The sequence below is a fragment of the Buteo buteo genome, chromosome 26 (genome assembly GCF_964188355.1).
Source record: "Buteo buteo chromosome 26, bButBut1.hap1.1, whole genome shotgun sequence".
Lineage (NCBI taxonomy): Eukaryota > Metazoa > Chordata > Aves > Accipitriformes > Accipitridae > Buteo > Buteo buteo.
The window spans coordinates 14,883,318-14,910,232 of NC_134196.1; the positions used below are offsets into that span (position 1 = coordinate 14,883,318).

General features: G+C 44.4%; 1 protein-coding gene across 3 annotated transcripts; it reads left to right on the forward strand.

Moving 5' to 3' along the window:
• The first annotated feature begins 1,495 nt into the window (after nucleotides 1-1,495).
• Nucleotides 1,496-26,915, forward strand: BEST3 (bestrophin 3). 3 transcript variants are annotated; one of them, XM_075058243.1, is made up of 10 exons: nucleotides 1,496-1,900; nucleotides 5,628-5,797; nucleotides 7,508-7,602; nucleotides 8,153-8,386; nucleotides 13,718-13,872; nucleotides 14,575-14,652; nucleotides 15,052-15,204; nucleotides 18,620-18,700; nucleotides 20,029-20,180; nucleotides 22,546-26,915. In XM_075058243.1, the coding sequence occupies exons 2-10, from the start codon at nucleotides 5,646-5,648 to the stop codon at nucleotides 23,450-23,452; spliced, it is 2,007 nt and encodes a 668-aa protein (XP_074914344.1). In that variant the 5' UTR covers nucleotides 1,496-1,900; nucleotides 5,628-5,645; the 3' UTR covers nucleotides 23,453-26,915. The 3 variants fall into 3 exon arrangements, with proteins under 3 accessions (XP_074914344.1, XP_074914346.1, XP_074914345.1); XM_075058245.1 differs by lacking the exons at nucleotides 1,496-1,900; nucleotides 7,508-7,602 and having other exon boundaries at nucleotides 5,685-5,797; XM_075058244.1 differs by lacking the exon at nucleotides 1,496-1,900 and having other exon boundaries at nucleotides 5,699-5,797; nucleotides 6,310-8,386.

The following is a 26,915-nucleotide window of genomic DNA, read 5'->3' on the forward strand; positions in this document are numbered from 1 at the left end:
GCTGTCACTGCCTCCCTGCCTCCTTCCCACATTCAGGTGGACCCAGGCAACCTATGGGGACGGGACCCCCAAGTGTCCCCTAAAATGGGAGCACCATTAGCTGGGAAAGGACGTGCCCAGCCAAGTCAGAGGGTGCAGTAAAGCCACACAGCAGCCTCTGTCAGCACGGGCTCTGCACCAGTCAAGCATGCTTCTCTTGGGGAGGGGGGAAATGGAGAGAGAAGAACATCGCCCGTCTTTGGGAAATATCCAGTAAGGACTTAGGGGCACCTTAGTGATAAAAAGAGGAGTATTTCCTACAGAACCAGTCACGATGGAGCTACACAGCTGGAAACCTGTATTTATTTCTGCCTCTGAACACACAGGGGCTCTAAATCTCGTGTCTTCTGCAAAACAGCTCAGAGCCAGTGGAGCAATCTCAGCTGCTCCAATCTGCAGGAAAACCAAAGAGCCGCCAGGAAAACCACCTGATACCCACTGTCTGACACACAGAGGTGCTATTATTTACTGCTCAGTGAGACCAGCGAATGATTATACTCAGCAAAGAAAAATGTTTTAAGTCTAAGTAATTATTTTACCAGTGACCTTAAAATATCCCTGTTGTTAGGAGTTTTTCCTTGCAGAGGGCAGTCACTGTAATAGGATCAGGCAGTATGTTTCTTCATGCCAAGTCACTGAATGCTAAAATGATTTGTCATCTTTCGCCACAGGCCACTGCCTGACACACACATGCCACAGCCTAATGTCTCGTCTGCTTTGACATCAAAGTGTCTTCCTTCTGCCATTGCCAATGAGAAGAAAGGCAAACAATGGCAGCAACTTATTTTCTTTCCAAGAGAGTTTTAATTAAATAAGTGGTCTCAAATAGCTTAATGGGACTAAGGCAGGGGGAAAAAACCTTTCATCATAAAATGTATTAAATCTATAAATCTTGCTTACTCTCCCTCCCTGCAATTTTTTTTATTTACTTCACAGTCACATTCTTTCATTCTCCGTAGAGATTTGTGGCAACATTATATGACATCTCCTGGGCTTTCACAGTCTATCACCTTTTACAGCTCCCTCTTAATGCCATGGGTCATAAAAGACAGAGTTCATCTCATTTTACAAAAGGGAAGGGGGGAAGAAGTCCTGTGCAGATCCTCCAGTCGCAGAAAGGCTTTTGCATGCTGAAACGTACCATCGTGAATAGGTTCATTGAGTCTTTTGGTAACAGCAACTCTGCCTGTTTTGAGGGATGGGTGATTTCGACAGCATACCCCAGAGTCCTGATTTCCCAATTTGAATCAGCAGTGCAGCAAAGGTGTGCTCCGGGCTGGGATCGAGGTGCGGCAGGAGCACACTTCCAAGTTTGGTGGAGTTGTCTCGTGTCTTCCCCTTTAGATGACATCAGTGCTATTCACTGATGTGACTTCACAGGGCTAGCTCAGAGATCGCTCTTTTCAAGAAAGGTCTCGGAGAAAAATGCTCCCTTCTTGTTCATCCCGTTTTGGGGATGGGAAATAAAATGTAGAAAAGTGGAGGTGCCAGCCAAACCCTCGCAAGATTCTTCATTCAAATGAAAGGGGTCCTTCCGATGGCAAGTGGCGTTATAATTATAGACTAGGAAAGAGCAAGATCAGCAGCTGCTGCTGCTGCTGCTGCTTGTGTTTGTTCCCTCTGTAACTGACAGGACAGAGTACTTGGCAAAAACAGACTTCCAGAAGTGGAAAGACATTTTAACCCCTGTTCTTGTCAGTCCACTCCTCCTAGGGCTCGGCAGCAGCAACCCCTGACTTCAGGTTAAGGGAAGAGCAGGGTGACTATTGCAGACCTGAGGAGGACTTTGCGTGGGACTCCTGAGGAAGAGGAAGGGTCCAGGATTTGCCTTCGGGCTTGGATTGCCGGAGCAAAATAGCAGGTCAGTGGATATAGCATGAGCTTAATATGCTTTTGTAGTTGGCTTAACTCGAATCTCTCTCTCTCACTTTCTGTACTATGCCATAAAGCAAGAAATAAGGTGATACAATGACAAGGGGCAGGTCTGCGCAGAGGCACTATTTATTTATACTTTCTGTAATGTGCTTTCATGGTCAGTTAGGAAACACTGATGGCTGTTATTTTTTACTGTGGTTTCTCTCTGAATCCTAATGCATCCTGAAATTCTCAGCCAGGCAAAGATCCCATTTACAGTTGGGGTCAATATTAGTAGGGGAAAAAAAAGATCTTTTATTTTTAGGTTTTTATGCCTAAAGGCTTCTGATGATCTTAGCAAAAGTGGAGTAATATATAACTCACATTTCAGCCTGTGCTTGAGAAAGTTTCAGAGAGGGAACAAACACTGAGCAAAAGGAAAAGCAGCGTCATAGATATAAGCCAAAGTCTCTGCAGGCATAAAATGGGTATAACTTGTGTTATGTCCTCAAAACTCACAAATCCATACCAGCAGAAAGCCTAGCCCTATGTCTTCTAATGAAGTTAAGGGCAACACGATCAATAGGAAAGTCTTTCATGACACCAGTGCCTGTGGTATCTAATCTAACTCTTGCTGTCCTTCTGCGGCCCTGGCCAAAACAGCGCTCAGGCAGGAATGTGCTGGGGGGCATCGTTATGCTTTGCTCTTCCTGTCCGTCTCAGTTTTAGCTTTTTAATTTGTGACCATGAGTAATGTTGGAAGGACTCTCAGTCAACATGCTGCCCGTGAACCAAGGGCTTGGGACCACCGTGCTAGAACCAGACCCAGCGCAAGGCTTTACGCCAAAACGTCCCATTGAGGGGGGGCTGTACCCAAGTGCTTGTAGTTGTTCCCAGAGAAAAAAACCACAAGTGCAGATGTAAATCTGTGTTTGCTATGTTGTGAAATCTAATCAGACGCATAGCTGTCTTTCATAGCTTCGTGTAGTTTAAAGGGTTCTTAAATCACCTAATCTGACCTAATGTATATTTTAGGACATTAAATTATATTACCCTGAAGTCCCTATATGAACCCAATGATAAATGCTCAATAAAGCATTTGCTCAGCAGGAAGCTAAAACAGTGCATCACAGGCAAGGCAAGGCAACCAAGGCACCAAAGCCTGAAATTGCTGTAACAGTCCCACTTTTATTTGCCCCATCTCAGAGGCAGAAAGGAAAAGCTGCAGGTGTCCAGTGCATCCCAAGCTAGTGTGAAGAGTTTCTATTCAGTCAAGGGCATCATGTAGTGTGCTAAGAGAGATGGCTGGAATCTGATTAAGTGAAATATAGTTGCTTGAATCAAGCAGGAAAATTGCACTTTGTGGAGAAAACTGCCCTACCCCAGTCTAATGTGAGGGGAAATATTCTTAACCCTGAATCCTATTATCATAACAGTTCTGCACTTGTGGCCAAAACCCATGCACTAAGCCTTGCAAGACAGGATTTTCTGCAGCTCCGTAGAGGAGGTAGACCCATTTTGTCCAGCTCAGCTAGTGGCCAGTTTCTGGCACCGTCCAGTCACTGATGCTTGGGAGGAAAACTCCTTCCTGAACCTCATGTGCAGAAACTGAGCACCATGGGTTTGACACTAATCACTGCCTTCCTGCAGAGCTGCAGATGCCCTGAGGGTGCTACAGGCAATCTTGTTCCCTCCATGGCCCCGGGCAGAAGGGACTGAACAGAAAGTTTCAGAGATGCTCTCATACCAGGGCAGACCAGCAGACCCACTCAGCCCCGACCCTGTATGTCCCAGCTATGTGAATGCTCCCCAGAGGTCATCTTTTGTCTATGTGCTCTCAGCTTAAAGATCCCAAACCCCAGGGCATCTATCCACTCCCCTGTTTCAATATTTGTTGCCCCCCCAGTTAGCAATTTATGGTTTACTTCTAACTAACTTCATCTTCTAATCGATGCACCATGTTACGCTGGGGGTCTGGGTTCCCGTCAGGCTATAAGCCCTCACATTATCCAATATCTTTTTTTTATATGTAAGTCCTCGCACACAGGCAGTCCCACTGGAGTTTTCCTTTGCAAGTTGGGTATTAGTGGGGAGATGATAGACACTTCTTGACCATATGACTTGAACATAGGTACTCCCTAGCATTAATGGCCAGGGACTAACTAAAGCCTTTTACAGCAATCCCAGGAAACTCAGTACATTGTAAAGGGTATTTTTTTACCCTGTTCCTCCCCTATAGCCCAGCCACAGGCTTCTCCTATTGTTTACAAAGCCTCATATCTGCTGCAGAATGGAAATCTCTGCTTTCATTTTCTTAAGTGTTGCATCCTGACCACAGCCTTTTTAGCAGACAGGACTGCATTTCTGCATGCCAGTCAAACAGTTTGGCTCCTGAATTGAACTTTCTGGAGTTCAACAACGACAACAAAAAATGTAAAGGCCTGTGCCAAGTCTCAGAAACAGGAAAACTATCATTTGGATGCTAAAGAATAAAACCCATGCATCTTAAAAAAAACAATAACACAAAAAAACCCTCCGAGCCCATGCTGGCAAACCTTGAGCAGCCTATCTGCAGATGAGAAGAGACAGTCTGTCAGCAATAGAAGGCTTATGGTGCCTTTTCCCTGCTGATTCCCTTGGTGACTAAAAGAAAAAGTGGCACTTTTACAGCTGAATTTTAATGGCTTACATTACACTCTGCATCAGAGATGCAGCCAAGTTGCATAAAATACTATCAAGCCATCTATTAACTAGGGGTTCAGATTTTTTTCCTGAGAGTGAATGACCTACAGTGGCACCAAGAAAGTATAGACAAGAATCATATTTATGGTACACAATAACTACCCTGAGGCTTTGTGCTTGTCTTAGTTACTCCCTTCCTTGCAGGCTGTACGAAACTGCTTTCATCCACATTTGGAGTTAGGGTTTTTTTGTAAGCACATAAAAGTTCCTGTAGCATCTTCCTACACTGGATAAGCAAGTAACAAACCCAGCGTAAAATATTTACCTGTATACTTTTAGTACTGCTTTAATTGCACTGTGTCGCACGCTGCCTACCTGAGCAACCCTATGGCTTTTTTTGCATGGCCATGCAATGCTGAAGTATTGATGAGTAGGTCTAGCTGCCAAGCCCAGAAATAACAGGGTTCCCCAGCTCATCTCAGCTGCTGTCGTAACCGTTAATGAAAGAGGCAGTCTCCAAATCTCATTTGGTTTTAGATGAGTATAATTACCAAAGCTAGCTAAAAATACCGGCTGGGGAGGAAGGTGCATTTGTGGAATTTAGCTTCACCTCTCTTGCTGGAGTGCTGACAAAGGTTGGAAAAAAATTTCAAGTAAATTTACTTCCTTTTCTTTGTTCATACCGGACTGGAGCAAACTGGGAGTAAGCAGAGGCTTCAGAGGAGTAACGTGTCCCTGCCGCTGCCACCCGGGCAGGCGGCCACATTCGGTGCTGGCTGTGGCTTTGGGGGATGTTTGAGATAAAGCCCGAGTACAGCCTTGCATCAGTCAGTCTGCAGGTCTCAAGGGGGCTCGTAACTGCAAGATTTTTCAGTTTGTCTCTCTCTATATATATATAAATACAGACAGCATGTATTTATGCATACATATACTATTATATGTGTTTATGTGAGTGTATATGTGTCTGTATCTAGCTATACAAGGGTGCGTTCGGGTTAGGATACGCTGTCTAAAATGTTGTTGGTTTCCTGCTTCTCTTCTACTGTTTCTAGGCACAGCCTGCCAAGACGATGACAGTCACTTATTCCAGCAAAGTAGCAAATGCCACTTTCTTTGGATTTCACAGATTACTCCTAAAGTGGAAAGGCAGCATCTACAAATTACTGTACAGAGAATTTATTGTTTTTGCTACTCTTTACACAGCGATAAGTGTATTATACAGGTACACTCTTTCCAATTCACATCTCATTAAATGTTATACTGAAGTTTCACGGACTTCACGGTGTTAGGCTGATGAATGATGGTTGGGGGGGAGGCTACTACATAATTATTGTCTTTCCCTTGGACCTTTTCTAATGTCCTTTCCTTCCCATGTTTACTTTAATGTTCCAGAGAAAGCAGGTAGGCTATAAATAAGAAACTGTCTATCATATTCAGCTGATTCTGCTTTCAGCCCAGCATTGAGCAACCGTTAGGCTAAATAAACACCCGTAGCTAGCCTGTGTTATATAGTTTTTATCATTCTGACATCAAGTTGGTGGCAGCGAGCGTGCCTCTCTGCTTTAAATGATAAGTATAGACCTTCCGTTCTACTTGCAGAACTGTGTCTTCAGTTGCTCAGTGGTAATTTCTTTAACAACCCTGAAAGGTAATAATTTGTGAGTCAGGTTATATAGTCAGGAAAAGCAAAGTTTTGCTTAAAGCTAGGATGGCATGGCAAACTTTATTTTTAAGCTTGCAGAGGGCCAAGAAAACTGCATGGAAGCCAGCCGTGGTTATTACCTGTGTGTCACCCAGCACCTGGGAGGGTCACGTTAGGAGAGTTGCTTCTTCCACCAAGGTGTGAGTTAAACACCCGAAAGACAGATGCAATCCATCAATTAGTACAGTGAAGCTTTTAATTGAGGAAGTACACTACACAAGTATCAAAATCATGGATCAGCTCTTACCTTGATCTCTAATTGGACCTCGGTGTTTGCTTTTTTGTGAAGCAAGGAGAAAACGAGCTTCAGTTTGTCTGTGATTAATCATTAATTTTCCAAAATGTTCAGTAATCTATACCTGTAAACTTGGAAAGAAGATTACAGGATTAATACGTAAAGAAACACCACAGTCTCACATTTATTTTAAAAAATCTAGTTTTACTGAAATGTTAGGCAATTAAAGACCGTGGTAAATACACCATGGAAAGCCTTCTATATATATACTGCAGGTGTTATTGCACGATTGTAAGCAAAACCCACCAAATATTTGTCAAGTGCTCCTTTTATATGAAATCAAAGAATAACTGTAACACTCTTCTATACAAATAAAATAATTGTTTATATTTAAGCTTGTTGTATTTCATTAGATATCTTTCTCCATGGGCAGAAGCTGCCATGCTCCACTCATTTTCTATCATCTGATGAATATTTTCCTCACAGCAAAATAAATACAGTGGTTGTGGTTTTAATCTTGTGGAAAAGAGAAGTTTTGTAGGAGTAAGAGTAAAAACTGCCACAACAATGTAGCATTTTCAAATAAGAGCAATTAGAGATTGGTAACCTTTTGCAATTCAAGCCAACCTGAGCATTTTTATTCTGTAGCCCTCTGAAAAATGAGAGCAAGCTCTACTTGCAGTCTTAGGGCTTAATATCATCATTGGTCTGTATGGGATAGCAAGCTAATTCTCCAGGTGTATTGATCCTAATTAGTAGTGCCAGTCAAACTAGTAACGAGAAAACTGCAAAGGCCAGGAAATAATATTGTCTACTCCTCCGGCTTCCTTATTACATGCCAAAAGTGTTCAGCACTTTACCTTTAAGAACTTACCTTTAAGATATTAGCCAAGGTTGCTCCCGGTTGCACATACCTGATTATTTATACATATTTGCACTTTGTAGATAGCCCCAGAATATTATGAAAGGACAGATACATTTTATTTTTGCTGCAGATTTTTTCTTACAGGTAGCCAAAAACGGTTCTTTGAAAAATTATCAATTTACTGTGACAAATATGCTGAACAAATCCCGGTAACTTTTGTGCTTGGTAAGTACCAGTTCAATGTGAAATTATTCTCCAACGCTGTCTCTCTTCAGGCATTTTGTGACTGTCCATGCATGGAAGCATTTCAGAGCCGAGGGGGATATGGGAGGTTAGAGGCTCACAATAAAATCATCAGCTTCCAACAGGTCTCCTTGAATTTGAGTTGCTTTTGTCACATCAGCATTTATGCTCATGTTCTTAATATTCCACCAAAAGAGTAAAGTTTCCATATGTATACATATAGAGAGAGAGCCCACTAACACTGATACATTGTGCCGGATCTTTCAAAGCACTAAAAGGGTTTACTACAGAAGAGGAAATTTGGAAGTTCATGAGTATGAGATACTCAGCTGGAACGGGCCATTAAGTTGCAGTGTCTATTAAATAATTAAGATTGATTGCATCCTGTGTTTTGATGTGACTTTCTGCATTTATTTGGGGAAATGTAGCAGTTTAGTGATACGAATAACACTCTGCAAACTAAATCAAAGTAACTTAAACAGAAATCCTGATGGGCACTGGGCTTTTTTCTTTTTTTCCTTCTAACCCCCAGGTTTCTACGTTACTTTGGTGGTGAATCGCTGGTGGAACCAGTTTGTGAACTTGCCGTGGCCCGATCGACTGATGTTCCTCATCTCTAGCTGTGTCCAGGGCAGAGATGAATACGGGCGCTTGTTAAGGAGGACTCTCATGCGTTACGTGAATTTAACGTCTCTGCTGATCTTTCGCTCTGTGAGCACAGCTGTGTACAAAAGGTTTCCCACCATGGACCATGTGGTAGGAGCAGGTACTGCCGAGTCCTTCTCCCCAAAAATGTCTTTCCTTTCCTTCAGAGGTGGGGACACAGGGAGGGAAGGAGCCAGACTCATTTTTTCTTTCCTCTTTGGCCCCATGTGTGCCTTATACTAACCAGTGGCAAGGCTACCACGTTTTTGTCAGTGGCTTAAATGACGTGCCCTTAAGTGTGCGCCTTTAATGCTCTTAAAGTCTTCATCAAGCGACTCTATAGAAAACAAATGAGTTTGATGCTCTTACGTGGTTCTGCTCTCAGACATCCTGGAGGCCATAGGCCTGCCCCGAGCACACAGGCATACAGAGCAGGTACAACATTCTCCAAAGTGTGAAAAATAATGTAGTTGCTCTGTAGTATGATGCAGTCGTGATGGTGACTTGTTATACGGCATTGCCTCGATGTCTTGGATGTGACCTTGTCTTGAGTATCAGAGACTGATCTCCGCAGGCACTTCACAAGTACAGCTTTATCTCAATGGTTTGTAAGTAGATTGCATAGGTCAGAGATTTATTGTGACATACTTGAAAACCCTCAACCCCAAGGGTATTTTCTTTAAATTTACAACCTCACCTTAAGCTTGGTTTTTCAGGGATAAATTGACTGAGTATTAAGTGTGTCTTTATTTTCTGTTTGTTTTGATAACACAGTGAGTGAGATGATGGGGAAGAGAGTTCAACCATGTAAGGCTTTGCTTGTCTATGGAGGACTGACTGCTGAGTATTTAAAGGCAAGCTGTGATGCCATGCCTTCTGACCGGCTCGGTCAGAGTCAGGGGTAGAACACCAGCGCCGAGATGTGGGGATCTATTCCAAATAAGAGAAGTCATACATTTTTTACTGAACGTCTTGCATTTCTTAAAATTATTCCTTTGGCAGAGATTAGTAAGCAAAGTTGTAGCAAGTTAAAATATGCAGTGTGTATATCCATATACGCTTTTCAAATATGTGTGAGAAGCTTTGGATATTATAAAAAATCCAGGCAGAATGCACTGATCTTACTGAAAGAAATCATTTATGTTGGATTCAGTTGGATTTTGAAGTTCTCTTCCTCATGCTGTTCAACAAAACTGTTTACCTGAGCCTGTGAGAGGTCAAGGAAGCTTCTGTCACTCTCCCCAGCAATCTGCTTCTAGTACGCACTGGAAAATTACAACATTTCCAGCAGGCTAATCCAGCTCTGCCTCCCTATTGCTAAAGACAATCTGTTCCAGAAGAGACAAAATGTCACAGCGTTGTACAAAAATTGTAGACTGGAAAACAAGTTTTGGTTGTTTGGGTTTTTTTAACAGTGGAAAATATTCTACTATAAACTGTATAACTAATTATTGATAGTGTAGTCAGCTCTGTGGATTTCAATACTTATTCTGTAGGTTTTAATACCTATTGTGCCACAGAATTTTAGTTGATGCAGTACTGAGCACTTAAGCATATATCTTGCTCCTATTAACATCCAGTGATTAAGACAGTCCTCCACAATTATCCCCTCCCTAGCTCCCTATGGCATTACATATCAGACCGCACGGGAGTGCAACATTTAATATGAACATGAGCGGCAGAATCTAATACTTACAGCCCAGTCATCACTGAAACCACTTGTGCCGATTTTGCATTTCGCTATCAAACTGAGAACTGCCACAGCGTAACTATTGCTACGCATTTCCTTTTTCAGCAGATTAACTGCTTAAATTCATAGATTTTAAATCTGAGAACAGTATCATGACAATCTAGCCTGACTCATCCGTAACACAAGGCATAAAAGCTTACTCACAACATCCTTTAGCATGGTACAATTTCTGACTGAGCTATGATACCTTCTAGGAATATAACCAGCCCTGATTTAAAATTCAGCTGGGTATAATGGAGACTACCTCACACCCTAGGTGAACTGACATTCACAAGGGTGAACTTGCTTTTGAAAAGTAAAATTTTATTCTCAGTCTGAACTTGCACAGAGTCATCTTCTAGTCACAGGATTTTGTAATGGGGTTGGGTTATTGTTCTCTTAATTAGATGAAAACGCAGTTTTCTCTCAATAGCTACCTGTTAGCAGAGTGCATAAAGGCTTGAATGAACTTAGGAATTTCACCTTCTGTAGTGGATGGTCTTCAGTGCTGGACCTTCCTCCTAACTGTTTTCTAAACTCTTTTTCATTTTTTAGCATTCTTTATGGAGCTGTAGGCAGTAGAGGCATGTAGATTCATGACATGATGATGCTAAGTACTGCGGCACGTATGCCGTAAGTGTCAAATGCCTAGCAGCAGTCCTGAGCGTACCAATCATCCTGTTGGCTGCAAGAGGGAAGCTGGATGCTCAAGAACACAAGTCTTAAAAAACATGAGTAGTGAATCAGCAGCTGGGCGGAGAGCAGCCCAAAACAGCTGATAGGAAATGCTGAAGAGAAACATGAGGTGTGAGCCCAACTACACGAATACCTACAGACGGCTGAAGTTTGCAGTCCCAAACCCTCTACTGGAATGCAGTACCTAGATTAATTCTTTCCCACATAACACAGAAGCAGAAAGTGAAACTTTCATCTACTTGATCACTGTTAGCTCACTCTGGAGATGTGGCAGACAACTGCCATGGAGTTCCTTCTTCTCTAACCTCTCGTCTTCAGAGTATTTGATGTGGGTACCCTGAACCAGTCTTGTCTCAAACCATTCGGTTTTGACAGGAGAACCGAATACTCTTCGAAGCACTTGAGGGAGAGCATGAGTGACTTTTTCCAGCCAGGCTTGTGTTCTCATCAATAATTTCCCTGTAAGATCTCTTTGGCTGACACTGTTCACATTAGTGTCCTTTGATTCTTTATTGATTGCATGCCATGTCAAGCTTCTCATACTTTCACAAGGATTCAGTGCCCTGTGATTCCTTAGATCATCCTTTTCAAGATCTTGGCACAGCATTTGCCAAATATTTCCAGTTTTCTGGAGCTGCTCCAGTCTTCCAGTGCTTGTCAAAACCAGTGTTCTTGTTCAGAGAGCTCCTCAGTTAATTCTCCAAATACTCTTGAATAAAAATAGTATGACCATATTTAGAAACCATTTCATTTTAATAACTGAGGTTTGATATCCTTCCCTGTATTTGATGGAATATAAAGTGTTTCTTTACCACTGCAATAACAGTAAGCGCTTCTGAAATGCATATTGTTGCCATAACCTTCACCAGCAGTAAGAGCAATCCCGACTTGTTTAATATTTTCTGTGATAAGAATACTAGGCATTATTAATATCCATCAAAGAGAACACTTAATTAATATAAACATGAACACCTTAACTTTAAAAATAATGCCAATTTGAATGTTGTTGTTAAAAGAACAAGGCTTTGTTGAGCTTTTCTGAACAAAAAGGTACCCAGTTTCAGTGGAGAGCTGAACTGATCCTTGGAGCTTTGCTGTTCTTCGTGACCCCCTCAGGCTGTGTCCTTCCAGATAATGACTTCCCAGAGCCTCCCAAGTGACTTGCCTCCAGTGTTTACTCCAGACTGTCAATTTTCTGATATTCTGTCTGTCTGCTTCAGCCTGATAGAAACAGCTTTTCCTGTCCTGTAATGAGCAGGCTGGCCAGCCAGAAATCAAAGGCAACCCAAAAGACTGACTTTTAGGAGTCAGGAGTCATGACTAGCAGGTCAATTTGTCTGGTTCCCTGATTATTTCTGTGCAGTTGATTATGAGAGCTGGCTGCAAACTGCCCAGGGACCTTTTAAAAGCTATGTCTTAGCCTGTTCTCAAATTCCAGGATACTGCAGGAGTACTGTGTCTTGCTGCTGAACTTTTCCTCTTCCACAGAATTTTCTGCCCTGTCCTTGTGTTCCTTGTTGGTAGCTGCAGTATTTCATACCTCCTGTGTTGACTTGTTGCAACTGTACAAGAGTGGCATTTTCCTCAAGAACAGAATATTTAAGAAGGTTGCTGTGTTTAACAAATCTCCTTTTACCTTATTCGCATTTTTGTACAAAACACAACTGAGTTTTTGCTGTATTTATTTTTTTGCTGCTTCATGTATCTTTAGCAATGTCAGCAACAACGGGCCGATTCTTAGTTACTAGTTGGAGACTAGAAAAAAAATCCTGCCTACTCTCAATTCCCTTATTGAATTTTCAGCACTCAAACTTGCATTAGATTGGCTGAGCCACTTATTTTGGGGCTGCCATGTCACTAACTTTGTCATGATTCGGAGCTAATGTCAACACAGCGAAAGAAGCCTTATACCCACCCTGGTAGGTGACACACACTGAGCAAAAAACTAAGATCCTTCAAAGCTGCAGATTGCTCCCATCCCAGAAAATCCAGGATTAGGACAAAGAAAAAACGTGAAGCTCCTCCTGGTGAATTTTCCGAGGCTGTTTTTCTCAAAGGCTGGGTGGAAGGAGGACAGCAGAGCTTTTTTACCCAAGGGGGTGGAGGTGTTGCTCCAAAACGCAGCTGCTCCCGTGCCAGCCCCAGGCAGCGAGCTGCTCTGCTGCAGGTTTCGTCACATACAGTCCTCGCTCCTGCGCTGAGCTGACCTTGGATTTGCTCATAGCAGGGAGAAGCGGGGCTTCACGAGGCGCGGGGAACTCTGCGGAAACCCTAATACCTTCCCAGCGCCCCAGCGAGGCGAATTGCCAAGCAGAGAGCGGCCTCAACCTGCAGCCCCGCAGCACGTCGTCTTGGCCCGGTGTGCCGCTAGCAGCGGGATTTCTGGGCGCGATTCCTTTTCCATCGCTTTGCACGCCTTCGTAACCCCGAAGAAAACATGAAACGCAATCTGGCAGGGAAGCGTTTCGCTGGCAGAAGGCACGCTCTCTGTTGAGCTCTGTTTCGTGCATGCACTTCTATCCTCTGTTGCTTGCTCACCGCTTTGCAGATTTACCAAAAATTTATCAGAATCAGGTCGCGAAACTGCCCTTACAACATACGCTGAGATGCTGCTCAAAGCCGTCACTGCTGAAAAGTGATAGTTTCTTGACTGACATATCCAGTTCCTTATTTTTCTGAAAGTAGGATGAAACTAGAGAGTAATCCGTACAATTCTTAGTATCATCTGTATTTACAATATGTCAGTGGTCAGATACGAGAACACAGTAATAGGAAATTATTCCATATATTGATCAAGAGGGATTTTGTGTAGGTAGTTACTGCAAAAAGAAGTTGTTTCAAGCAAGATCCATCCTGGCAAAGAAGCTCAAAAAAAAAAGGAGGAGGCTACTAGTTAGAATTATAAATAGTGTTTTGCATAGTTCTATGCAAATGTCACATAAACAGATTCAAACATATTCAAAATTTATAGTATCAATAGCACTGAAAGCACAGAATAAATGAAGTCTTTTGGGGGGGGGTAAACAGGTTTCATGACAAGATATGAAAGAAAAATTTTTGATGACCTTAAGTCTCCCCACCTGAAATACTGGGTTCCATTTGTCTGGTTTGGAAATTTGGCATCGAAGGCAAGAAAAGAAGGAAGAATTCGAGACAGTGTGGATCTGCAGACACTCATGAACGTAAGTGGAAAAAGTAAATCTAGAGAAAACTAATCTGAAATTGCTATGTGGTAGCTTTTCACTTACATAATTTGATTTAGTGCGCACAGCTTTCCAGTGTCATCTAAGTGATCTTACTCAGGATTTGTACTTCTCTCTGTGTACCAGTGTACACTCAAGCACACACAGCAGCAGTTTGCTGGGATTGTATTTATATAACTAAGAAGGTATTAACCGAAGCGACAAATTGATGAGTAAAAAATTATTGTAACATGACTGTAAATTCATACTTGTTCTATTGCTGCAGGGAAAAAATGAGAATAATTTGTCATTTTGAAGATTTTAATATCAGTTTCAGGGAAGATAATCTCCCTGAATATTTCATTAAGTGGTCAAACATCCTTTTTATGATATAATATATTCTCTTTCATGTATCACTAGTCAGTGGATACAATAGAAACAAAAGATAATTTGTGAAGAAATACATAATACACTAAGCATTCCAACTCCATAAACTAAGTGAATATTCAAATACGACAATGGGATGCTGGATATAATTATGGTATCAATATATATATTTATATATACTACACTTTCACATCTCCCTGTCCTTTTGTATGTGCAGAACCAAACTGTAACAAAATATTTATAATTTAGAATTGAGCCCCCTGCAATTTTAGTTTGTCGGGGTTTGTTTTTTCTTTTTTTTTTTTTTCCTTTTAGGAGATGAATAAGTACCGGTCTTGGTGTAGTCTTCTGTTTGGTTATGACTGGGTTGGAATTCCACTGGTCTATACTCAGGTACTGAGCTATTATCCTTTACAAAATTCGAAACACAATTTCCATGAAAGGGGAGCTTGGTGCAGAACATCTATAGACTCGACCAGAGTCGCGGAGCTGTTGAGCACCCATTGACTCCCATGGGATCATAGACACCTGGCTAATTAAGTCATGTTTAATGTGCAGATGTTTTGAAGGCCTTGCATAATTTGGGAGAGGGGAGGGAAGCACTGAAATGTTTTTATGTTTCCTGGGTCTTCTTCCTGGCTATAATTATGCCTGGAGCCTCTCTATTTGTAATACCTCCCTACAGATTTGTAAATTGTATGGCAAAAGGCAGTCAGAGGCCTTTGGGTATGTGTTGCCTTATGCATAAGTTTGTATTATTGCATGATTCCAATGAAGTTTTGTTCTTTGCAGGTTGTTACTCTTGCAGTCTATACTTTTTTCTTTGCCTGCCTGATAGGGCGCCAATTTTTGGATACTGACCAAGGGTATCAGGGACATGACTTAGATCTTTACATTCCAATCTTCACACTGTTACAGTTCTTCTTCTACGCCGGATGGCTCAAGGTAAACTAGCTTTCTGGAAAGGTCAGGGGGGAACCCTCCCTAGGGAGCTGGTGAAGGTGTCAGAGCTGAAGTCAAGGTGTCAGATTTGTGGCACACTGTAAAATCACTGAAGGTTAATGGAGTTATACCAAAGCTGAATTCAGCCCAAAGTGTCCTGTGGTCATAAAGAAATATCACGCAATACATTTTTAACTCCACCTGACAGATCTTACAGTAAGAAATGATTGGGAATCTGAAAGAGCTTATTTTAGTAGGACCAGTGGAACCACAACTCCCCAGGGGAGTATTACACCAGCAAAATCGGGTCCCAGGACTTGGACTATAAAATGACAGATGAAAGATTAAAAAAAAAAAACCCCACCCTTCTCCCACTCTGCTGTGTGATGGGGAAATACTGCTGCAGATCTGGCATGGGCTGAAAGGGTCTGAATCATACTTTCTTCCTATGATTGAAGCCAGCCTTTAGTATCTGCTCTTAACTTAATCAGATGCAGGCAATTAAAGGTCTCCAGTTCCAGAGGGCTATCAAACAGTGACAGCCAATATTGGCTACAACTCCACCGCATAAAAACATTCATTAACAAGAAGAGTTATAGAAGGAATTAGACGCTACCCATCAGCCCATTGATGCCTGCTCAGTTAACGTACCGCCATCAATCTGATAGTTGAGTAATCGAGCCACGTACCTCACAGCGATTCTCTCCTCTGCAGTGAGTATGAGAACTAACTGGAAAAAAGTTTCAAATAAAAAGCAAATTGGTACATTAGGGCCTATGTGCATTAAGATTTCCTTTTGGGATTATTAATCACGGCTGGAAACTTTGAGCTAACTTTTCTGTTAGAATATAAATTGCACAAAATTGGCCAGTTTCAGAGCCCCCTTCCCACAGCCAACTCCAAAGGGCAGAGGAGGGAAGGCAGCACACTGAGCTGGCGGATTGCAGGGGAAAGTTAAGTGCCTGCAGGGCAAGCTCCTCTAGTCCTGCATCCTAGGAAATTGGGGGGGAAAGGGGGTTTGCCGCATAGGGACCAGCCTGGAGGGGAGTGGGAGAGAGGAAGGGAGAGTGGTACGGCGGGGGGAGCACATTGCTCCCGCGGAAATGTGAGGCTTTATCTCTAGGCAATGTCTCCCAGGGTTTTACTAGCGGGTTACAAAACCAAAATCTGTTCCTCTTGACCGCCCTGCTGGCGTCCGTGAATGGGGGAATGGTTTCCCCTTCATCGGCACCCAAGGCTGGTAGTAGCATCTCTCCCAGTCGGGCTCAGGGCTTCCAGCCAACTCCTGGCTACGGCAGGTAGGAGATGCCATTGTAACTGAAAAATCTTCTGCATAAGGAAATGAAAAGGAGAAGAAGCAGTTTGAAAAAGCAAATTTAATATTGGCAGCGCTCCCTCGGACCGGAGGTTTGTCCAAACCTGCAGTGCCCCCGAGTCAGGATATTTCTGTCTTGAAGGTTACAGCCGGTTTCCTGCTGAGTGCATTGGGCTTTGGCTGCCAGGCTGCAGAAAGGGCCCTGAGCTATTGACTTCCAGTAACTTGGCAATTCCTCAGAAATGATGGCTAAACTGAGCTCATTCCTTGGCCTCGGGCCTGGTTTGTTATACCTACAATACAGGGGCAAAGTTTCCCATCACGTGAGACACTTCTAAATCCCCATTTTCATTATGGAGATAGATGGACCATCCAAATACAGGGCTTAGTTGTCCAGCAATAAATTCCTTTCCAGGGAATAAAGTCGTGTCTCACATGCCAGGACCAGGTCAGCCAAGCAAAGGCCACTGCTGCTGTTCCCTCTGTCCCAGCCCTGCCCACTTTTTCTAGCTCATGTGACAGGTTTTGCAGTGGATTTTGGGGCAGTAATCCCCCAGTTTACACCAAGTTGATCCACTGTCTTCCCTGGAGACCCGCAACGCAGTCTGCATCATTCCTATTGCAGCACTTCCATAGCTATACCCAAAATTTAATGCCACGGGCCAGGCCAACGAGTGTGAGCAGAGCTGTCCCCTGTCTCCTTTTCATTCCTCCTGCCTTATGCATTTTTTTTTTGTTGTGTTAGTCTGCTCAGCAGTTTATTTGTTGTCTTCCACCGCTGGCCTGGGAAGAGGTGGCCAAAAGAGTCAGCAAGTGCTGACTGGTATGACCTAGAGGTACATAGGAATAAATAGCCAGGGAGTGACTGCCTTACTATTATAAAGTTATTTAGATCATAGCCATCCATGGCAAGGTTCATGAGCAGGGCTGTTTAATCGTATAGTCGCTTCACCCATATCCACGTTAAACCAAGGACCTGGCCACTGCTGCTGTGCATGGCCCTGGTGACTACCAGGATGGCTTGGGACGCTCAGCAAGAATGTGGTCAGCTTCAAAACCAGGGCTTAAAAAGACAAACAGAAGGAGAAAAGCATGAAGGGGCGAGGATATTTAACCTCAGTGTCCCAAGGAACTGAGAAATAGAGAAGCAGTCTGAATTGCCTAAAACTTTTTCTTTTTTTTTTTTTTAAATTTTCCTGTTTTGTCTTTTTTTTCTCCGCCAGCAGGTATGAGTTTCCTCCCCACAATGTACTCTGGTGATCATGGGGATGAGGGGGCAGTGTCTGGTTGTTTTTCCATTTATTTATTCCTTGGGGGAGGGCAGGACTAGATAAGGCTCTGGGCAGCCGGAGAGGTTTCCTTTCCCAGCCTAGTTCCCAGACTAAGGCACCTCCCCACAAAGGTGCCTGAGCTCACTGGTTGTCTCTTCCACGGGATGGGCTTCTCCCCTGCAGTTTTAATCACTTCATGTGCAGAAACCCAAAACAGCAGGCTGAATTAAAGCACAAACTCAGATCCCGACTCCTGGCTTTGGCTAGCATGATGCACGGCATCCACTTGAGTCAAGTTTTTTGGTGGGCTGATTTTGTGAAAAGCTCCAGAGGGCTGCCATCAGCATCACCCCCAATAAAGAAAGAAGCAGGGGCTGAGGGTTGAACTGGAGAGACGAGCTGTGCTCCCTCTTCCAGACTCCAGCTGCAGGGACCGGGATACTGACCCAATGAACTGGTGGAATATCGTAGACTATAATGCAATTACAGAGCCTCTAGCTGGTAAACTGTTCATTTAAATCAGCCAAAGACAACAGTAAGGAAAGGTAATGACTATCTTATGTGACAATTACCATGGCCCAGACACGTCTCAATTCCCAGCAGGCCAGCGCTGACAATCGTGATTGACAGCGCCAATGAGGCATGGAGGTATGAATCTATAGGGAAAGCAAGCTGTTCCTTGGCTAGGCTGGCAAAACCATCATACGGGAGCTCAAGCTATGATTGCAAGTGACAGGCAGGGAGAGAGAGAAAAATCCAATCCTATTTTCTCTGCGGCAGCAGTCCTGACATGGCATGCCAACCTCTATTCACTGTCTCATTTTCCTTTCAGGTTGCTGAACAGCTTATTAATCCATTTGGAGAAGACGATGATGATTTTGAAACTAACTGGTGCATCGATAGAAATTTACAGGTTGCTGTTGTTATTTCTACTTCCAGCTTTACTGTACCATAGGTTATCATTACATTTAATGCTATTTCTTACACTGAGGTACAAATTAAGGGCAACAATTGTCAGCAAAACAAATTCTTGCCCTGAAGGAGTACCTGTGGCTGTGATCCCCAGATTTTGTTTTTACAAGCTAATGCATCTTGATTTTGGTATTTGGCATTTATGATGCCTGACTAAACATGCAAGCAGCTGACCTCAAACTATAAGCTCACTTTATGCCTGGAAAGACACGTAATGTAGGTCAATCCTGCAAAATCCAAAAGCCATCTATTCCCACATAGATAAGGACACGTTTCGCTAATCTGAATGTCTAGAGATTACAATATTGTATATGAACCTTCCTTTAAAAAAACAAAAAAAGGCAGTGAAGATACCAAAAAGACCAAGCAGGGCCCTGAACTAATAACCGTGACTCACGTTGTGATGCTGCCGTGGGCGGCAGCATCTGGTCGGCGCAGGAGCCAGCATCCCCAGTGGCAGGAGCTGTGAGACGGCCAGGGTACGCATCTAGTGCGGTTTCCAACCGGCCCCTGTCTGTCGTGCCACGAAGGACCCAAAGACACGGAGAAGTCCCGTGGCACCCGCCGCTCCCCTTGCAGGTAGAGCCAAGCGTAGGGTCGAGCTGCTGTCGGACCCCACGTCTGCTGGGGACCACTGAGACCGCAAAGCAGAGCCCCGGTGTTAGAGGGAGCGAGGGCAGGGCGAGAAAACCAGCTTATTAAGCAAAGCAAGCAGTGCAGGTACGCGCAGGAGTGGGAAAAGCCTTCACACTGCCTAAGATGCTCTCTGGCTTAACACCACTTCAGGCTACTTGTGCTACGGCGCCTCAGAGCCCTTTGTATAAAATATATCGGAAGGCCCTAGAACAGGATGGTCACCTGCTTGGTTCTGAATGTCTTAAAATGTGGGCAAAGCCTATCAGAAAGCTTCTCAACCTCTGGACATTTTAAGAAGCGCAACTAATACTCTATGTAGACTCCCCATAGCATGTGGAAGATCACATGTCCGTTTAATTACATCGTGCGTGAGGAAAGGACTTCAATCTGACACAAATACCTTTGCAGCATATAGAAGACTCAAGTTACAATAAAATTTATGCTTTCATGAGTATAGGAGGGTGTCGGGGGTATATTTTATAATACTGAGTCTCGTCCCAATGCCCAGGCCAGCATACACAGCTTACTTTGAAGGGTTTCTGAAAGAAATGTTGACCCAGGGTTTACAAAGCAGATTATTTTGTATACTGTACTATGTTGAAAGTGACATGATTTATACCAAAAAAATCTAAGGTCTCACTTCTGGCGGTGGACGAGATGCACATGAACTTACCAAGGATAGAGAAAGACATTTACTGGAACGATTCCTCTGCCCGGCCGCCCTACACAAAAGCAGCTGCTGATTACTGTATTCCTTCATTTCTTGGATCAACGATTGAAATGGGGTGAGTGGCGCTAAGGGTCCTTAATGCCATCAGAAAGATCTCCATGCCTACAGCCCACGTTGATTGACAGACAGTCGGTGCAGGGCTGCAGGCTGTGACGATACTGTGAGCAGGAAGGTGGAAAAGGGAAATGATGTTAGGAGGGACTGGACAGGCTGGTGTTGGTGGGACGATGTCTCCAGTGGCCCATGTGCTCCTACAAATTGCGCACCCATAGCTGAAACTGTATAATTAATAAATAGAGTATGTTTGCAGGGAGGGTTTGTTGATAGTCTCTGAGCACAGGATGGCACCTGAAGACAGTGGCTGACTTTTCTTAATAATTCTTTATTTATTACAGCTTCTTCGTACATCCCCCAGTTAGCAAAATAGCTATTCCTTTGCCTGTTTAGTTAGCAGATGATGGCTAAAATCAGTCCAGATTTTTGCAAAGGTAAACAAGAATTGATCTTAAATGTTGTATGACTTTTCATTGACTAATAATCTAGGCATGGAAGTTGGAGCAGTCAGATTTTGTGAAGGGATAAAGGAGTTATTTGCAGAGATCAACACAAGAACCATTGTTATAAAGAAATATATGAAGGATATAGGATTGCCCCATGTTCTCAGGATCTATATGAGAAATCAGTGATAAACCAGTGAGCTTAGAAGCTGTTGAGTTTAAACACTTGTGACATGCTGTAATGTAGAACAGGTCAGTAAGATCTCACTAAATACCACCATGTCTGAACAAATACCAGGGCAAGTAGATGTTTTTATCTGAAATTTTTTTTTTAAACTTTATAGCCTTTTTTTAACTTTAAAACTTATCTCAAGAAGTTTTTGATTTTTCCAAAATTTTCCAGCCTCTATCAGCTTAGTTTTTTGCCTTATTTGGCCCAGAAATTGGTGTTTTCTCATTTTTATTCCTCTTATTTTTCCATTTTTGCATGCATTCTACTACAAAGAGCGATGGTTTATATAAGCTCCTTTTATCACACACAGCCTTTTCAGAATTTATTTCCTTCTGGAAAAACTATAAAATGGCCAAAAGAAAAGTAAAGAAGAAAGTAAAAAAGTAAAAAAGAAAAACTCATAGAATATAATTCATTTTACCACAATTGCTAGGGGAAAAAAGTGGCAAAGAAGAAACATTATTAAGTCTGCAAACATTTTTTTAATAAGCACTTCACACAAGAAATGAAGGGGGGAGTGAATGAAAAATAGCTCCATGTTAGCCCCTGTGAAATGCAAACAGCTCTGATGAGTTGACTTTTTTTATTAATTATTTTCTCTTCTGAACTCTTTCTCTGTTCAGCTCTCTGAAAAAACCGTTCTTATGCAGACTTCAAAAATAAGGTCTGAAGATTCATTCAAGTCCAAAGCAAATATATAAAACTTGAACCCAAATCCAAAGTCTTCTCCAGTCCCCTCAAGCCAACATCTGGCAGAGGTTGCCCAGACAGGTGTTCGATGCCCCAACCCTGCAAACGTTCAAGGTCAGGCTGGACGGGGCTCTGAGCAACCTGATCTAGTTGAAGATGTCCCTGCTCGTTGCAGGGGGGTTGGACTAAATAAGCTTTAAAGGTCCCTTCCAATCCAAACTGTTCTATGATCTTCACAAATGCTGGATGTAGTTCCTCTGTCCTTCCAGGCTAGCGTTGCCTCCCTGTGCTCGTCACCTCAGATTTGGCCTGAGCCCCTTTGCCATCCTTCCCCTTAGGACAGGTAACTGGGCCAGTCTGGCTTGTCTTCTGGGGTGCACTGAGTCAGTAACGTGTCCTGGATTGCCTGGCAGACACAGCAACAGTTGTTCTCATCACCCACCGAAGCTGGGCAGAAGAGTACCAGGTACAGGTGGGACTTTCAGACACACTGTCATGCCCCAAAAGCACGTGAGATTTGGCCATCTGAGTAATCCTAACGTTTTTTGAAACGGTCACGCTCTGCTTCCAGGGGTAGCTTTTTCACTCTTGTTATTTTTGCCCAAAGGATTCTTCTGAAAAAGTATCTACAGCACTGAGCAGTGTTTCTTCCTCCCCTTTTCCCTCACTCTAAGCACAAGCCTAATGTGTGGACCTGCCGTAGAGGGCTGCAGCCCAAACATGAAATGGGGCTGGATGCCTGGCTGGATGCCCTCCCAGTCCTCCAGAGGAGAGACACGTGGATGTGGAGAGCTTTTTGTGTGCTCTGGCTGGTCCAAAGGCACAGGCACGAATTCTTGGCACCCTCATCCCTTTTTTTCACCCCTTCCATGCCCTTCCTTGGGGACAGACGAGGGCCTTGGTTCCTATGTCTTCCATCTGAGACAGCAAGGATATATGTGCATGCAGACCACACGCTTCCTATACGTAAGTGACACCTACTACCTGACTTTATTTGGCAGGCTGGCTGATACCGAATTCCTCTATGGGGAAGAGTGGCCGTGGGAAGAGGAGAAACACCGAAGACAACGTTCAGTGCTGAGAAAAGTCAAGAGATTTCTCAGCGTCCATGAGGCCCCTTCGTCCCCGCCTCACCGCCGCTACAGTCGTCAGACAAGTGAGAATTCGGTGTTTTTCCCAGCAGACGAAAAGGGGCACATCAGACGGCTGCAGGAAATGCACACAAGAGGGAGACACTCCACCTCCAGCTTCAAGAAGAAATATGAAGGCTTCGACAGAAGTAACAGACTTCACAGTAGCAGAGATCTAGGACCCATAACTGAAACCTCGAGGAGCGAGGCACAGTTCGGCGACAGTGACACCTCATCCGAGACAAACAAGCCAGTTCCTGAGGTCGTCATCTCTGAAGCCAACGAGAAAGCAGCTGATGTGCTGGGCAAACCAGATCTGCAAACAGAGCGCGCCGCAAGCGTGACAGAAGAGGTGCTCCAAAGGAGCCTAACTGAGGCAAGCGTGACTCTTCTGGACCATCCTTTTTTCCCCCCAGAAATGACTACATACCTCCCAGGCTCTGAGGTGCATCAGTCACTTCCTACTGTGATAGGGGAGCCCAAACATGAACCCCATGGTAGTAACATAGCCGGTTTCATAACAGATCATGAGAGAAACCTTCAGAGATGGAGTTTACCGAGCTTCCATAGTCATAGTACAGTGTCAAATGCTGACACCGCAACGCCTTCAACAGATTCTGGGACAACTTCACAACAAAGGACCTTCAGCGACAGAAAAAATGTTACTTCTGCTGCTGCTCCAGAGACGTTTGAGATGGAGCACTTATGGGAAAACCTGGATAGTAAAGAAACAGCCATAGTAGAATTTTCTAATGAGAAAAGTGAAAAAAAACTTTGACCGTGCTTTCCCTGGGTTTGACTGAACTTCTCATCTTCTCTTGAAAGTGGTTCTCACACAGATTTGCTGAAAGTGCAGACACGATGCTCAGACAAGTCCTGAGCAAGATCCAACAGAGGATTTGGGCACATAAATAGGAGGCATTGCGGTGACATGCTTTAAGCCACTTGGTTGCTGGCTTGAAATCTATGACCCCCTGGGGAAAATGTTTATGGGGAGAAGTGGGAGCCTCAGGAGTGGATGCAAACCAGCCAGCGCACATGGCAGCGAGCTGTGTAGGCTCACCTAGAGGAAACACTAAGGTTATCAGAAGAGCGGAGGTGGCTCTGTCCACTTTGGATCCACCCTGAACACGGCTACCTTTGGCCGTTCCTTCAGATTAAGGTCCATGACATCCTTGTAAGATCCACCAACAGTTTTGGTTTCTACTCACGTGGCTAGAAGGGGAGATGTGGGCTCAATTCCCTCCTCAGCCTGGAGAGATCCAGCCCACCATCTCCCACTGCCCGGTGGAATGCGTGAAAAATCAGGCTCCTCGCTTGTGCGGGGCAAGAGCCTGCCCCCGCTCCTGCTGAAGCTATGCCACTACAGAGCGGAAAAATAAAAGGATTAAATGTTTAACCTCATTAAGAAAAATGGAAGAGGTAAAACTGCTGATGAGCTGGGTGTGGGAGGGCTGAGCCTTGGTCTCTGCTCCTTGGAGCACGTATGTGGCATACCAAGTGGCTGTTTATTGTAAAAGGCCATTCCCATCGCTCCCTCGTGATGGGAGGGCTGTGGCACCCTCTCAAGAGGTGATGGAGCTGCAGGGGCAGCTGAGCTTAGGGCCCCACTCTTGCGGAGATCTTCAGCTGGAAGCTCACAGGCTGCGGTCATGCCAGGGAGACAACCAAATGGCCCAGGACCACTAGCAAAAATTGCTCCCTGCTTCCTTCCTCCCCTGTTCCCGTGCTGCCCAGACGTACCACACACGCTCTCCTTGAACCCAAACCCGAGCCAGCATTCGGTGGCTCCTGCTGCTCCAGGGGTGGCCAGGCCACCTCCCTACACCTGCCAGTATCAGCCTGGCCTTTCTTCTGCTGCTCCTGCCAGAAGTCTCAAAGCAGACCCCGAAAGCAGCGGCAGCTCTTTGTTTTTAGCTCTCACCCACATCTACACAAACACAGTCCAGGGTGCGACTCCCCTACAAGTGAGTATCTGAGTAGGTGGTCTCCCTGGACAAGGGGGTGACCAGGTACCTCAGGGGCTGGGAAGAACAGAGAGAGGGGAGACGCAGAAAATTATGGGGCTGCAACTGGCAGCAAGTGGTCTGGACAGCAAGGCCACCCAGTTCTGAAGGTTGCACTTCAGACAACAAACCAGCATCACTACCAGGGTAACTGGTAGCACCAGTGGCTCCTGGGAGTCTTCAGGACCCCCTGAAGCTGGGAAGGGAATGAATGGACCTGCCTGCTCCTGCTCCTCCGGCCAACAGCGTAGGTGAGGAGCCCTTCCAGTTGGCTATCCCATAGAGCAGGACTCTGCTATCTCATCTGGGGGGGACTTTGAAAACAAATCAACCACCCTCCCCACTTCTGCTTCATCCAGCTTTGTTTTGGTCTGGGAACCGGCTCCCGTTGGTGTGCGTTAGACACGGTCTGAGCAGTGCCACCCTTCCAAATCCCTCAAAGACACTGGACAAAAGCACACGTATCCCCATCGCTTTAGGAAGCAGAGGACACTTAGCCCGAGGAAGAGCTGTTTAAACTCATATCATAGGAATTTCAGGCAGGCAGAAAAGCCAAGCGCAGATTTCCCAGGCACCTACGGAGGCAATTCTTCGCACCATGAGATGAGGTGACGCCGGTGTCTGACAGCAGCTGAGCGGAGAGGTTTGATCACAGTTTTGGAGTAAGGTGTTCTGGTGCAACCTCACCCTTGCCACCCCGCAACAAGTCCTCAGGCAAATCAGGTTGCAATGTTCGGGTTTGACCAACAAAACGAGAACCTCAACAAAGTGAAATTATATTGAAATAAACAGCACCTTAGCCTAGCAGTCCTATTTTCTGGCTGGCCTTTACTAGGCAATACCCAGCTTCTGGCAGCATCCTCTAGCTTTTCAGTCATCAGAGCCCCAGGCTGCTGACTCTCCCTGGGGAAGAGGACTCTATTGGCCTGTGACAATGGTGGAAACACATAGTTTTCCCTTCCCTACATCAGCAGAGAAAAAAAGATGTTCCTCCAGCATATCCTCTTTCTTCCCTATTTCTTCTTTTAGCTGAAGCCACACTTTTCAATTCAATATTTTCTCAATTTAGTTGCCTCTGCAACTGCCAAGGAACTCCATTTACCAGTGAGCTTAACTTTAATAAATGGTAAATTTTAAGTATAAATGATACATTTTAAGGATCCCCAGACAGCTCCAGTCACACAGCTAGACATGAAGTTAAACTGCTGCTCTCCTTGGGAGCCTGAAACACTCCTCTATAGCACTTTGTTAAAGTCAGGAGAGCAATACAGGTTTGGGGGGAGTTTGGCCATACCCCTCCCAGCCGTGCATGTATAGGAAGGGTTTTCAGCAGCTGTGGAGAAAGTCTGGCCTGTTATCTAGCTCTCTCCTTGCAGTATGTAAGCTTGAGGAACTGCGTAAGGGAATTTAAGCCAGAAATTAGAGATGACTGTAATGTGCCCACTACAAATCTGCAGTGCGGGTCCAGTCCCACCACACCTCCTCACTCTCCTCCTTCATGCAGCTTCTACCAGGGCTTAAGGTGTTGGAGCAGAGCGGTCGTCCTCCCCAACCCAGACACCAGCATCCTTCATCCCAGCACTGCTAAGCCTGAAGAAGCCTTCCTAACTTCTCATCGTCCAGCTCTGCTCATCCTCCATCATCCTCTCAGCCTGGCCGCTCCCTAGGACACACGCTGCTGCTTTCCACCAGGACGTTACGCATCTCAGGAGTGACGATTTTGCGACCTCTCCCACTCACTCTGCCAGCACTCCCTGGCCCAGCAACTGTGTTCGTTCTTCGATGGAGGCTCAGGGTGGCCACACAGTAGCCATTGGGTAGATAAAGCTTCAGTTAAGTCCCACGGAGGTGTCTGTTAGACATGGAGATGCACGTTAAATTAGCAATGACAGCTCTGAAGTCCCACAATGTAATCTGCAATACACAAATAGCATCGCACACAGAGCGGGCCAGCTCCAGGTTAGCTATAATATTCTGTTGGTTGCTCGTAAAGAAGCTAGTGCTGGGATGAGTTATCAGAAAAATTTCTTCTCCTCATTTAATCAGTTATCTCACTTTAGCAAACATCTGCAGGCTCTGATTTGTATTAAATTATCTTTGGGATTATGTGCTCTTTTGGGCACTTCTCTCGGTAAACTATTTGCCTTAGCATGGTAAATGGACTATTTTAGCAAACCCAACAATTTACAATTCATGTTCACTGGTATAAACAAGGTTGAATTATTGCATGAATAA

What these genes read in the sequence shown, in the direction of transcription:
- BEST3 (XM_075058243.1), top strand. Translation starts at nt 5,646, where the DNA reads ATGACAGTCACTTATTCCAGCAAAGTAGCAAATGCCACTTTCTTTGGA. An exon ending in TCTACGCCGGATGGCTCAAG is followed by an intron (nt 15,205 to 18,619) that starts GTAAACTAGCTT and finishes TTTTCCTTTCAG; the next exon opens with GTTGCTGAACAGCTTATTAA. An exon ending in GGATCAACGATTGAAATGGG is followed by an intron (nt 20,181 to 22,545) that starts GTGAGTGGCGCT and finishes TTTATTTGGCAG; the next exon opens with GCTGGCTGATACCGAATTCC.